General features: G+C 39.7%; 1 protein-coding gene across 1 annotated transcript; it reads right to left on the bottom strand.

Moving 5' to 3' along the window:
* Window positions 1-3348: 3348 nt before the first annotated feature.
* Window positions 3349-7172, bottom strand: LOC115786543 (uncharacterized). The gene is made up of 8 exons (XM_030738733.1): window positions 6983-7172; window positions 5325-6003; window positions 5171-5242; window positions 5007-5075; window positions 4418-4486; window positions 4214-4324; window positions 3946-4048; window positions 3349-3802 (listed from the first exon to the last, which is right to left on the bottom strand). The coding sequence occupies exons 2-8, from the start codon at window positions 6001-6003 to the stop codon at window positions 3349-3351; spliced, it is 1557 nt and encodes a 518-aa protein (XP_030594593.1). The 5' UTR covers window positions 6983-7172.
* Window positions 7173-14651: the final 7479 nt, after the last annotated feature.

The following is a 14651-nucleotide window of genomic DNA, read 5'->3' on the forward strand; positions in this document are numbered from 1 at the left end:
GCAGCATGGTGGCGTGGTGGACAGCACTGTTGTCTCACAGCAAAAAGGTCCTGGGTTCGACTCCACCTTGGCTTTTCTGTGTGGAGTTTGCATGTTCGCCCGTGTTTGCGTTTTCTCCGGGTACTCCGGTTTCCTCCCACAGTCCAAAGATATACAGCTACTGGGGTTAGGTTAATTGGTGATTCTTGGTGTTTCCTACCAGTCTTGTAAATCTTTATAGGTCTGGCTAGAAAAAAATGGGAAGAGCACATCCCAAACCAGTACCATATTTTACAATATATAAAGGTAGCATGCTAGAGAGCATAGAGAAAATCATGTACACCAAGATAAGACTGGAAATATTTCAATTAGCACTGCTGCAGTAGCAAAGTAAGGTGTTTCAACCTTTTACAAATGCACAAAGCAAAACAACAGAAGGCCACGGACTTTTGTTGGCTTGCTGTGTGCAAACACACATTTGGAAGGAAAACTATATCTTTGCTCATACTATGCAATATGGGAGGAAGAGGATGTCATATAATCTGTCTAGGAATTAAAGACAGCGAGGAAAAGAATGTGACATAAAGTTGAACAAAGAGAAAAACAGGAGGAGGAATGCGTTTCTCCAGTGAAGATCTTCAGACAACAATGATCTGCCAAAAGCACTTGCTTACTTACACTTCAGACTAATTTTCTCATTCTCTGCCTTCTACACTTTTCCTCTCATCTGTGTCTCCTGTCGGTACATATCTCTTATTTATCATTTCCTTCTTTCTGCACTTCTGGCACTTCATATCCTGGCTCTCACCATAAATTTGCAACAAACAAAAGTTAAGCAACCAGTCACTCTGGAGGCAACATTCATTTTAATCATGGTCTGTGAAAAGCTTTCAACCTTGATAACTTTCATGCACTTTGTAAACGTGGTCATATCATCAATCTTCAATGAAAGACTGTGTAGCAAAGATTTTATTTGGACAATATGAAAGCCGTCACAGAGAAATGGTATTTATCACTTTGTCTCTTGTGAAAAGTGGACTTTTTTGAACGTTACATGCAAAATGGTAGCTTAGCCAATGCCTCCATCAATGAAGACTAGTTAAGTGATAATTTAGAGATGGAAGTAATAATAATTGATAATTGCAAATATTAAAAGATAAAAATTATTAAAATATTGTAATTATTCACATTAATATTTATTCAGTATAATGAAATGATTTCATCCTGATAGAATTTGATTAACAATATAGGAAAATAAGTAGAATCTCTGGAAATGGAAAGCAGGAGCATGGAGGTGAGAGTTGAGACTGGAAATGTAGGGACTATGACTAGTAAAGGGAGAGAGCTGTCTGATATGTTGGTGAGAAGGACGGTAGATATATTGTGTGTACAGGAGACCAGACATAATGGGAAGCAAAGCCAAGAGCATTAGAGGTGGATTCAAGCTGTTCTATCATGGAGTAGATAGGAAGAGAAATGAGAAGGGATAACCTTGAAGGACGATTATGTGAATAAGGTCGTAGAGGTGAAGAGTGTCAGACAGGATCATGAGGTTGAGATGGGAAATCGAAGGGGTGATGTCGAATGTTGTAAGTGTGTATGGCCTACAGGTTGGATATCAGAAGAGAAAGAGGGATTCTGGAATAAGTTGGATCAAATGGTAGAGAATGCCCTCAGGGGACAGAAAGTGGTGATTGTAGAAGACTTTAATGGACATATAGATGAAGGGAACAGGTGGCACGGAGGTGCTGGAAGGTATGGTATTAAGGAGAGGAATGCAGAAGGACAGATGGTAGTGAATTTTGCTAAAAGAATGGAAATTACTGTGGTGAACACAAACTTTAAACATGGGGGGAACATAGGTTAACTTATAAGACTGGAGGGAGGCAGACTACATCTAATGAAGAAGGTGCAATCTGAAAGAGATAGGAGACTGCAAAGGGCCCCCTCTCCAAAAAAATAAATAAATAAAATAAAATGAGCTAAAATAGGTCAGGCATAGGACATAGGAGTTCTTCTCACATCTGTTTAGGGACTAAAGCAGGAAACATGGGAAACAGTGATTTTGCACAGATCTGTAAACAGTGAAAGAGATGGGAGAGCAATAGTGAGAACAAAACGGTGAAGCTAGAAAAGACACCATCTATATGAAAGTGCTGACAGAATTTCAGGCCTCTGTCACTCCACACAGTAAGGAAATAAGTCAAGTTTTGTTCAAGAGCTTTAAAAAAACTATTTGGTAGAAACAGAAGAAGGCACTGAAACAGGAAAAGAAATTTAGGAGGAATGTTCATCGTCACATCATTGATTCTGCCTATTAAAGATAGCAGGAGCCGTTCCATCTTTGAAAGTCTTTCGTCATTTTGGAGACCAAAGCAGTATAATTAGCAGAGAGTACCATTTTTTTTTTTTTAATTTATTTACTTTGGCCACAGTGGCTTTATTTGCAGTGTAGACAGGAAACGGGGAAAGATACGCGGAAGACACGTGGGCAGGACTCAAATCCACGCTGCCCGCCCCGCAAAGCGACATATATACATGGTCCCCTCGCGGGGGCCCATCGCGTATAGGTGTAACGCAGTAACAGCCAATCAAATCGCAGCTTTTTTGTCCAATGAAAAAATCGCTTGATTATTTACGTTATTGTCTGAGCGCAGGTTCGAGTCCTGCTGTGGACAAAGCTTGTGTTACATTATCAATGAATAAACACCAGTTTTTCTATAGGAAATGTGGATAATGTTCATTTTGAACATTGCTTTTTTTCTTCTTATACACTGTTACAGACCGAGAGCTATTTTTCTGCAGTGTGTACCTATAGTTTCACTAAGTACATAATGAAAAATAAAAGGTATAACATTTTTGAGATACACATACCAGAGATATTAAAGTCCTCTTTTTTCCCATCAGTTTATTTTTGTCATCTAGATAACCCAGTTTAAATAAAAAGACTGAAGCTGTAACAGATTTATTGTTCTGTAATCACTAATCTGCCTGCTTATCTATTCTTTATATCACCTGCATTTTCCAGTGCTGTTAAACTCAATACTGACATAATTACTGTTGTTCAATCATTTTCTTGCCTGCCTTCTCTAAGCCAATTAACCTCATTCTGAATGCTTTAAATCTCATTGCTTTTCTTCCATTCTGTCTTTCAGACTCATTTTTACAACCCATCTCCTCCTTATTGTGATCACTCAGGGCCCCATCCAAGCTTCCATCTTCAGCTTCACCACTATCAGCTTCTAAACTCTGGAGGGGTCCTGTCCTAACTCCTGCCACCTCTGGGATTCTTTTTGCTATGATGGATTATTGGAGTCTAATTGCAGAATCACTTAAGTTATTTCTGTAACTTCTGATTTCAATAAATCATCAAAATTTTCCATGTGATCTCCCCTTATTGAACTGTTTTTGTAGACAGAGCCAGAAAGCAATAACCAAACCAAAGATAGAACACATCAGACTTGGATTATCTCCTACGCAGTCATATTTATTATAACATAAATAGAACAGAAAGGTTAGAAAGATAAAAGCTGTAACTCCTATACAAAAAGCATGGACTGTATTCATTATGTGAAGTGTTTTAGGAATAACAAGATTCAGAGGGTGATGCTCAGAGGTGCATTCTCGTGAAAATCGCCTCAGGCAGTGGAACAAGTCCAGTTTAACAACAATGTTTGGATTATAATTTGTTCGAGAGGCACAAGAGTTTGCCAGTGGTCCAGATGTGGCTGCAGCAATAATAGCAGGAGTGGTTTTCCAGGCATCCCAGTCTAGATTTTCACCAGGGATGCAGTCCGGGATCTTAAACGGTGCACAGCAATCCCTAAATGCAAGAAACACAAATATATTTAAACGTGTATATTATTAGTTGTTTATTAAATTGATCTTGAAAAAAACAACTCTATTTGTTCAGACAATTAATAGTTTGAATGACAATGAACAAAAAAAAAAGATGACTGTTCTGACCTGTCCACCCAGTGGTATCCTGCCTTTTCCACTCCATCTTCATTGCTGTCTTCAAAAGTGAGAACTTTGCGCACAGATGTGCAAGCAACACTTGTGCTGGGCCCTGAAAAGGAAAGTAGGCTTTCTGTCATTCAGTTGTGCAGGTTTTGCACAAGATGACATTATGACAAAGTGTAAAGTGGTTGTGAATATTATACTGGCATCAGTGATCTATGCATTAAGCCGAAGTTTAATTGAAAACCAATCCTAAATTAAAATGGAGACGTACCTGGATTTGACTCAGGCCCTTGTGTTTGATCTGTGGTCTCCTTCAGTAGAAACGACAGCTCCTTTGGTACAGGCACAGGAACCTTGCTCTTCTCATCTTTTGAGGCTGCACCTACAAGGTACAGGAAAAAAAAACAACCTTTTTTATCTAGACACAATAAACAAAACCTTTAATCAGATGGAAAACACTATAGTTGTTTGTTACCATCAGCTGATGATGCTTGAAGTTCAGTAGTTGTGTCGGAAGGGGGTATGGACAGTGCCGCAGAGGGAGCTACAATGGAAAAACGTGTTAGTCACTTCATAATTTACAATGTATGTGAGTGTTGGTGTTAGTAGGAACTCAAACATTCATACTCTTACTTCTCCTGTTTCTCATTGTTAAACAAATGTAAAATATCTAATTGCAACAGAAACTAAACAAATTTATTCTTCTAACCTCTACTTGTTGAAGCAGGAGAAGCAATATGAGTCAATGAACAACCATTCATTCAGGTGTTAGTGCCTAGTGCTACTTGATCGCTTTTAATACAACACCCATAAAGGACAAAAGTGCATACTCACCCCTTGTGGTTGGTATCAATTCATGAAGGCAGGTATCAATTCATAGTCCTTACAGCAGTTAATATCATGCCAGCACACAACTAAACTATCGGAGGAATGTGGCCGGAACATGGCCAGAACACAAACACAAGAACAACATGATATAACAGTTTAAGTTAAGGTTCAGTTTTGGAGGGCAATTCGTCGTGTAAAACAATTGTACTCCAGTTCTGAAACCTTTCATTAAAAACCTGTCTTTGCTCCTGAAGGCACTCTGGGTGTGGGTACTTCTGCTGCTGCTGCTGCTGCTGGCACAGTAACTACTTATGCAGAGACAGAGGAGAGGGGAGGTATCAGACAGAAAATAGCCACGGTCAGTTCTGACCTTTAGTCAAGGTGATGATGGTTTACTTACAGCTGTCGGCTTCAAGTTTTTCAGGTGAGACACTCAGCATTGCCTCCTCCAACTCTTTGTCATCATCCATTCCTGTGATTCAGGCAAGAATTAAATAAATAATTAACTTAGTTTCACATCAAAATGTTATTAAAATATTAATAAAATTATCTACCAATGGGTTTGGTGGAGGTCCTTGTGGTAGCTGAGGCAGACTGATGCTTCTTGCGCAAGTACTGCTGCAGCTTATACATCCGTGTTTCTTGAATGCAGCTCTTTTCCATGATAAAGGCCGCGTAGCCATCACCTCTGCCATCCCAAATCTCCTTCCATGTGCTCTTAGATCGTAAGCCAAAGCCAACAAGCTGATCATCTTCACAGGAGACTTCTGCTGCAGCACTCACTCTGCTGGCCTCATAATCCTGAAGAGACTTTATCTCCGTAAAACTGAGGGCATACTGTACAAATGACTGCAGGCTATCCTTACTATGCCTTTCAGCCATGGCGATCCCTGCAGCCTCTTCCTCCTGGAGACTTTTGATCAGATACATGGTGTACCCAACATCATTTTCCAGAAGCCACCGGAAAGATTTTCCTTTATATTTTCCAAACTGCAGGATGTACTCTCCTTGCACCTCACGCCTGTCGGAGGCATCCCCTCCTCTGTGACGGACCACAGTCAGAGCATTCTGATGTACCAGGTCCTCCCTCATTGGTACAGACTTGTTCTGAAGTTTGGTGTTGTCTTTTATCCGCCGAGCTTCATCTGACGGGTCTTGGAGGAGGTATCCGAGTGGCCCCTTGCGGAACACCACACAGGTTTTACCTGGGTACAATACAACTTTCTTGTGCATCTTGACATAGAAAAAAAGTAAGAAATAAACATAATTTGATTTTAAAAATATCATTTTGACACAAATACAGAGCTTTCAGGTCATAATCACATGACCTTTGACCCCACAAAAAAAGGACAAATTTATCAAAAGAAATAAATTAAAAATAATGCTGCACATTGTGGTAGGGTTTAGACAGCAAGCTCCAGGAGAAAGGTGAGGAGACAGAAGAAGTGTTTTAAAGAGCACTGACAGGAGAATAAATTTATTAAACTGTGGCCAGGGTTCAGCTGACTTAGTGAAAGCTTACTCTAGCTTACAATAGTTGTGATACAAATGTATTTTATCCAGGCATTGCAAACTATTCTGTCTGTAAATAAAAATCATTCATGGTTGAGTGATTATTTGTTTATTCACAATTATTTATGTCAGTTGCAGTAGTCAAGCTTAACCTAAAACTGGTAGCTATAGTGTCATAGCACCTAAGTATTGCTGGCAGATTTTCAGCATATGCCTATCATGTTTATTCATTAGCGAGCATCGCTCACGTTAGTCAGATATCGCCCACTGATTCCTTGCCATTACAACACAATCACTGTACACATGAATGAAAAATAGCAGCAGGTTCATTCATAATTTAGCGTGTCATCTCACTACGAGCCATTAATACGCTGTTTAATTACACTACACTAGTAACCTTTGTGTCACAGCGGCCTCTTAGTGTTGGCAAAATATGTACAGAACTTTGTCAGAAACCCACCGAGCTTTTTTAACAGTACAATCTGTTAATAACACACATGAAAAAATAAAACATCATGTTCATTCATATTTAGCACGTCATTTCACCACAGCTAATGAACTCTGATCATGGTAGCCAAGCGACGGAAGGACGCTAGTTTACGTGACTGCACCAGTAAATGAATTCACAACGAACACTTGTGATCCTGGACCTGCATATTCATTGTGTAGATTTACTCTTATTTCGAGCATCCTTTCTTACCTTTAATAAATGAATACGGGCCACTGATTGCTGTAGCGAGCGGTGGGTTAACTGTCCTGTCTCGGCTAAAGTTTCAAAGTGGAAATTTTTAGAAGTACCGCATCGCAAACGCACAACAGCGCCACAAGGGTCATAGTGGCCAAAAATATATTACATCCGTAGTGGTTTAGCACTACCATAGAGAATGAATGGGAAACGGTTTAGGCCGTTTAGCTAAACAATTCTCGGCTTCCGCGCGCCACCACTGGGCGCCACAGGGTACCATTCTAGTGATATTAATCCCCGGGTATTTGAAACCGTTGTAACTTAAGTAAAAGTAATAGCAACACTGCCGTGATCAAGTTGTTCAGATCAGAGACATATAAGAGTAAATTATCTGCATAGAGAGACAATTTGAACTTAATAACAGAGCAGGAAATCCAAGCAAAAGTAGGAGATGATCTTAAGCAGATTGCTAGCAGCTCTATAGCAAGAACAAATAATAATGGAGATAGAGGGCAGCCCTGCCTCGTACTCCAGGAGAAAGTGAAAAAATATTAGAAAGTATCTCATTAGAGTAAACACAGTGGGTACAGAATTTAGCAAGGACCATGAATTAATAATGACATTCAAACCTGTCGAAAGCTTTTTTTTAGCACTGAGTCAAATTTAATACCTGGGGTATTAAATTAGTAGATTGAAAATGAACCATGTTCAAAAGGGTGCCCATATTGTAAAATAAATGACATCATAGTCCCTGTCCCAAAGAAACCACACCCCAGCAGCCCCAATGACTTCAGGCCCATAGCGCTCACCTCTGTGGTGATGAAGTGTTTTGAGAGACTCATCAAGACATTCATCACCTCCTCACTGCCCACCACCCTCGACCCACTACAGTTTGCATACCGGCCAGACAGATCCACAGATGACGCCATATCCTTCCTCCTCCACAAGACCCTTTCACACATAGACACTGGTAAGGGGAACTATGTGAGAGTGCTGTTTGTAGATTACAGCTCAGCATTCAACACCATAGTTCCCTCCAGGCTGGTCTCTAAGCTGCTGGACCTGGGCCTGGGCCCATCCCTGTGCAGGTGGGTTCACAGCTTCCTGACCAGCAGACCACAGGTGGTACGAGTGGGTCACCTCACCTCATCCTCCCTCACCCTCAACACTGGATCCCTCCAAGGCTGTGTGCTCAGCCCTCTGCTGTACTCACTGTACACCCATGACTGCGAGGCCACGTCAGAGTCCAACGTCATCATCAAGTTTGCTGACGACACTGCTGTTGTGGGACTAATCTCTCACAATGAGGAGACAGCCTACAGGAGAGAGGTCTCCCGCCTGGTGCCAGGAGAACCACCTCCTGCTCAACGTCAGCAAAACAAAGGAACTGATCGTGGACTTCAGCAGGAAGCAGCAGAGGGACTACCATCCACTTGTCATCAGTGGTGCTGAGGTGGAAAGAGTGGACACTTTCAAATACCTGGGAGTGACCATCTCACAGGACCTGTCCTGGACTCATCACATTAACATCACTGTGAAGAAGGCCAGACAGCGTCTCTACCTCCTCAGGCGGCTGAGAGACTTCAAGCTCCCACTCAAGGTGCTCAGGAACTTTTACACCTGCACCATCGAGAGCATCATGCGTGGGAGCATCACCACCTGGATGGGAAACTGCACCAAGCAGGACTTCATGGCCCTAAAAAGGGTGGTTCGTTCGGCTGAACGGACCATCAGAACCACCCTCCCCAACCTGCAGGACATTTACACCAAGCAGTGCAGGCTGAGGGCCATGAAGATCCTAAAACAGCCCAGCCACCCCGGACACTCTCTCTTCTCCCTGCTCCCATCAGGCCGGCGTTACCGCTGCCTGAGGGCTAAGACTGAAAGGTTGAAGAAGAGTTTTTACCCACAAGCCATCCGTCTGCTCAACTCTGAGCCCTAACTGGACCATTATTGCACAATGTAAATATTATAATTTATAAAAGTGTGTATAGTGTATAGTATATAGAGTATAGTGTATAGTGTAAATTACTTTTTTTTATTTTTATTCTTCTTATTTATATGTGTGTGTATATATGGTTGCAGGTACAAAATACATTTCACTGTGCATTGTACTGTGTATAACTGTGCATGTGACAAATAAACACTATCTTATCTTATCTTATCTTATCTTATCTTAATAAATCCAGTTTGATAATACAATAAAATAAATGAGAGAATATTTCCCAATCTTTTGGCTAAAGCTTTAGCAAGGATCTTAGCATCCACATTAATCAAAGAGAGGTATGTAAGTATATAGCTCAGGATCTTTATCCTTTTTGAGTAGGAGACTCAAAAAGGATTGCCTTAAGGTAGGAGGGAGTGAGCCTCAATGAAAAGATTCAAGATAGATCGAGTGTAATAATGAAGCCAATTTAGTATGTAACCTTTTGAAAATTCTGCAGGAAATCTGTCGGGGCCCGGGGCTTTCAACACCTCTTGGACGGTCAGTTGTGAATCAAGACGTGAATCAAAATTCCAGATTACCGATACCACCACTGGTGATTACTTCTAAGTCATCCCATATCTCAGAAGTATCTGGTGAGGTGTCAGATGAGAGACAAGCTTTTCATAATTTTCTAGTCTTTTTGTGTGTCTTTATAGCTTGTTGTTCTAATTGTTTTTATATCTCCCTGTAATTAGTTTAGGCATTGTCATCACAGTTGGATGTCTTTGTAGTTTCTTTGTAATCAGTTTGAGTCTTCTTGTAGTTTCTTCATTAATTGTCCAGATTTTTTTAATCCCTTAACATGTCTTTGTAATCTTTTTGTAGTTTTGTTATTTTGTTCTGTGTTTTTTTGTTGTCATTTTCCACCTCATTGCCTCTTTGTTGTCAGTTTTTCTTTGTATTTATGTTATCTCTCCTTTAAGTCATGATGTCTCTTTTACTTATTTTTTCTGATCTGTTTGTTGCCATTTTTTCTCTCTTCATCTTTCATTCCAAAAAGAAATCTCTTACAGAGGCTCTGGTCCAGGCACCTTTAGCCAAATTGGTCCCAAGCAGACTAGTCAAGTTTCAGATACCAACATTGGTATGAATTGTCCCTGCATTCTCCTAACTGGATTTGAATCTGATCCCAGTATTCCCAGTTTACTCCAAAATGAACAATGCAAAACTGGAGCCATGGACCACGAGTGGTTCTCTGTTACTTAATATGTTGTATAGGCTGATATTCAGTTAGTCCAACTCAACTGGCTTTCATAAAGCGCTGGGACAGACTGATATGCTTAGGCTATTTTTTTTTTCTCTTTTTTTTCTATTAACATTTTTGCAGTTGTTATTGTTACTCAATAGAGGTCAATACAGGTCATAGACTAATTAATACTCTCAGAGTTTCTGTCCATCACTGCATCCTTGGTGCTATAGTCAGTATGCACCAGCTCTAGCATCAGACAGACAGCTCACTGATGCTATTGCTAGAGGTCAGAACACAGTTAATCTCTGTCTTACTCGGTTCCATTCTCTCACTTCCTTGGCCTCAGGATTCTTTATTTCTTTCCTCACAGTTTAGTTCAGCTACTCTTATCCCTTCATTGTTAAAAAATGTATTTTTATTTCTGTATTTGCCAAATTACTTATCTGCCTTGATCATAATTGCTTATCAGCTTCACTTTTTTTCCTCTTTCCAATTACCAGTTTCTCTTTGACTGACAGTGTTGGTCTAAAAATGAACACTGCTCATTTGTTAAAACACTTGAAATATTCTATTATCCTGACGTGAGACTTCTAGTGTTGATGACAACAATAACATTTGTCTGTTTATGACATTATAAGATAGTGGGGGTTGCATTTTTGACTTCTGATTTCACGCAGTTGAAATCCTTTCTGTGAAGGACTGAAACAGGAAGAGAAATTTAGGAAGAATGTTCATCGGTCTAAAAATTAGCGCACCTTTTAAGTCAAGGTTTCATAAGTTTAAACTCTCGGAAATACAAGCTTTATTGGGCCAAAAAAAGAAAAATCTTAATTGGGACCTCTTTTAACTATGACCAAAGGTTTTTATCATCCTAAACCAAACAGTGTAGGTTTCATCAAACCAAACTTTGACAAATCCTGGCAAGTCAGGAAAAAAAAAAAGAAAAAGAAAAGGTTTGGAAGGACCACATGGCATTATGGGTAATGATTGAGGCATCGCTCACAAGGATTGATTGGAAAGCAGTACTAATGCTGCATTTACACCAATGTACCAAACTATTATCACCACCAAAGTATATTTGCTTTTGGTCATTTGTGTACTAGCAATAAAGCTCAACAAATGGGACTAAAAAAGCATGTTTATAGCTTGGTACAAAAGAACAGATTTGATCTCTATGGATATTTTTCTTTTTCATAATAACTGTATGGAAGTTATTTTTTTATAACTCACCTCTGTTTTTTAAAGCTTACAGTTCAATTCAGTTTTATTTATATAATGCTAAATTGCAACAGTTGTCTCAGGGCACTTTATATTGTAAGGTAAAAATCTACACGATCTATGGTATTCACCACTGTTGACTGGGAACACTCCAGAAGTCTCACCATGTTTTGACATTTGGACAGAATTCGTTTTCCATAGTGATTTGATAGTTCAGTTCTTTATGTTTACCACTTTCCTGAAAGCCAACAAGTTGACTTCAAGAATCAACTACAATGATGCAGGGAGCAATAATAGCCAGCCAGACCAGGTGGTCTCCCTGAATAGAATTTTTGTATTTTGTTTGAATTAGCCTGTCATTCACCAACCACAAAATGTTTTCTGTATAGTAGCACTGATGACCTGTCTGAGGTATACCCTCTTCCTACCAAACCTTTGCTAGGACAAGCTAGTAAGATACTAGATATACTTGCCTTTTGCTGAACTTGTTCAGTGGAGTGTATATGTACATATGGTATATGACTCACTGTCTTTAAAGATTTATTTATAAGTGTGTGAACAATGACTTCATCAGAAAATGTCAATGCCCCCTGGAAAGGCCAGCCCACAGCTAACGCAGAGAACATCATTAAGTCATCAAGTTGCGTCACACACCAACTTGGCTGCTATCAAGACAAGACTGCTGACAAGACTAGACACAAATCACTGCTATATACTCTTTTTTTCTTGTAATTACCTTGAGTCACTGTTCTTTTCTTCATAATTTTCTCTGAGTATGAGTTGTCTGCAGGAAATACACCTACTGTACCAAGTCCCATTCCTAGTCCATCAATCATACAATCGACACCATCCTACATTTCTTTTAAAAGTGAATGTCATATATTTCTACATGCGTCCTCCTTCCCAGTTACTTCCGTTGCTTTCCCTCCGTGCTTACTCCATTCCTACTGTGAACGTTGCTGTCATGCTGTGCTTTGATGCATCCACTCATTTGGAAGAACACACACTCCACTTTTTGTGGTGCCACATGCACTCAAACGTCATATGTTTATTCCTGACATTTCTTTTTTTTCCTTTTTCCCACTACATACTGAGAGTTTGGGTCTCCTTTCCCCCCTTATCTCGTTAGTCAGATATTGAGGGTTTGGTTGCTCCTCCTAAAGGGAATGGGGGACCAATTAAATATTTATGGATCAACATCCATTCAAATGTTTGCCAATGGAGAAGCCTGTGACCGGAAAACATGACTTGTTTGTGCACAACATGCAGCAGGGGACATGGAGAGCTAGTCCGCAGCATGTGTCAGTGTGAGTGTGTTTTGTAGTGGCTGTGCTGGCAGATGATGTTATTGTAATGGACATATTTGTAGGCTGTGGGCTTTTAGAATCACATATTATCTTATTGACCAGAAGAGGGGAATTCTCTTTGGAGTCAGCAGGCCAAAAAAAAAAAGCAGTTCAAACTTAAAGGCAAACCAAATAAAAATTAAAATAGTACAATGCAAACCACAAGCACTGTATTTACAGCTTGTATCATGCCCAAATCAGAGGAATTTGTCAGTCTGACCCATGGTGATAACCCAACCATAGCCTGAAGAACTTGCTGCAATTTGTTATTCATTATTTGCATTTGCAGTTCCCAAGACTCTTTCACATCCTTTGAGAAAATGTGGACTATTTAGCACAGAGGAAGTTTCTGGTTGACTGCTAAAAAGCACGGTACATTTAAAAACAGATAAAACTAAACCTGAGCATCATTGTGAACTTATGATAACTGTGATGACTGAGGCCTAATTAAAATCCTTTGTTGTTGTTGTTGTTTTTTTTTTTTTTTCAAAACTTTGTCTATAGCTCTAATCTTTTTTTTTTTTCCAGTTTGTAACTACAGTGAGACCGTCTTCCTAAGAAAAACTACATCAGTTGTTTCAGCAAATATGTAACAAAATAAACTTTTTTTTTTTATCTTGAAGTAACAAAGCCATAGTAACAATGAGTTTTGCCCATTTGGAGCAAGACAGGAAACAGTACAATGTTTCATAAAGCTACAAAGTCAGTGCGGGGAGTGGAGGTTGGGGTGGCTTGGCAAGTCAACAAAACAAGTGTTTGAAGAAACCTGTGCTGCTTGTTGACCATTTCAAACAATGACCTCAAGTGTTCCTTGACTAAGTTATTATTATTACTTTGTGGGTGTGCGCTTTGGCTTTATTCAAGAGTTGACAGTAGAGAGGAAGAAAAGAAACAAAAGGGGCCTCTAGCTATCTATGGACCTTCGATGTCCTGAACCAACAGTACTTTCTTTTCATCAACACAAAAACTGCAAAAAGGAGAGGTTTCGATGTTGATGTGTGATTGTTTTGTGCGTGCGTGGCCTGTGATTGCCAAGACCTGGGAGAACAATAGTTAAAGGCAAAAAAGTCCATATTTTAATAGCATAGATTTAACCATCTGAGGACTGGAGGGTGACAACATTAACATCTCCTGGATTAAGAAGTAGCATTTAAGTAAGACAAAAGTTTACCAGTCAAGGTCAGTATCTATCTATACTAAAAAAAATCTTCAGCCTTGATATGACAGGATATTAAGTTTCTTATTCACTGCTTTAACCTAGTTATCAAAAGCGATGGCAACAAAGATAGTCCATGCTAATAATTACATTAAAAACTATATCATATTTCCATTAACACATTGCTTAGCAGCTCAACAGCAATTGGCTGAGTTCTGCCTTTGTTCATACCTTTATGGTTCAAGTTCTGCAATAAACAGCTTTACACTAGTGCAATCAAATTATAATCATGGGATCTTTGCAATAGGAAGCAAGCCATCACTACCTTAGACCTAAGTAGCCAAAGCAACCCCAGGAGAATGGTCCCACATTTAACCTGCCTCTTATGTATCTCCTTGTAGCTCAGTTTGCTCTCATAAGAGAGTTGAAGGCATGCTGTGTTATGACAGTAATTGTCACCTCCTCCTTGTGGCAGCAAAGCAGAGTTAATGTTAATGCGCATTTATACTCAGGTAGTTACTGTGATTGCTTCGGGGTTAAACTGTAGAAGGAGTAAAAGTTTTCTTAATCATTACAGGCAAAGTTATCATTTGCGGTTTTGCCACAGTGTAGCTCTCTCTACACTGAGAATACGAGATGTTTGGGTTGTGTGAGACATGAGCTCATATTCAAGTCATATTCAAACATTTCAAAATGCAATTGCTGCAGTGACCCGTGTTGACAGACCAAAATGATGGACAAAAACCAAAGGTAGGGTTTGTACAGCTGTTTAAGGAAGTTCAAGTTCA

Source organism: Archocentrus centrarchus, chromosome 10, assembly GCF_007364275.1.
Source record: "Archocentrus centrarchus isolate MPI-CPG fArcCen1 chromosome 10, fArcCen1, whole genome shotgun sequence".
Lineage (NCBI taxonomy): Eukaryota > Metazoa > Chordata > Actinopteri > Cichliformes > Cichlidae > Archocentrus > Archocentrus centrarchus.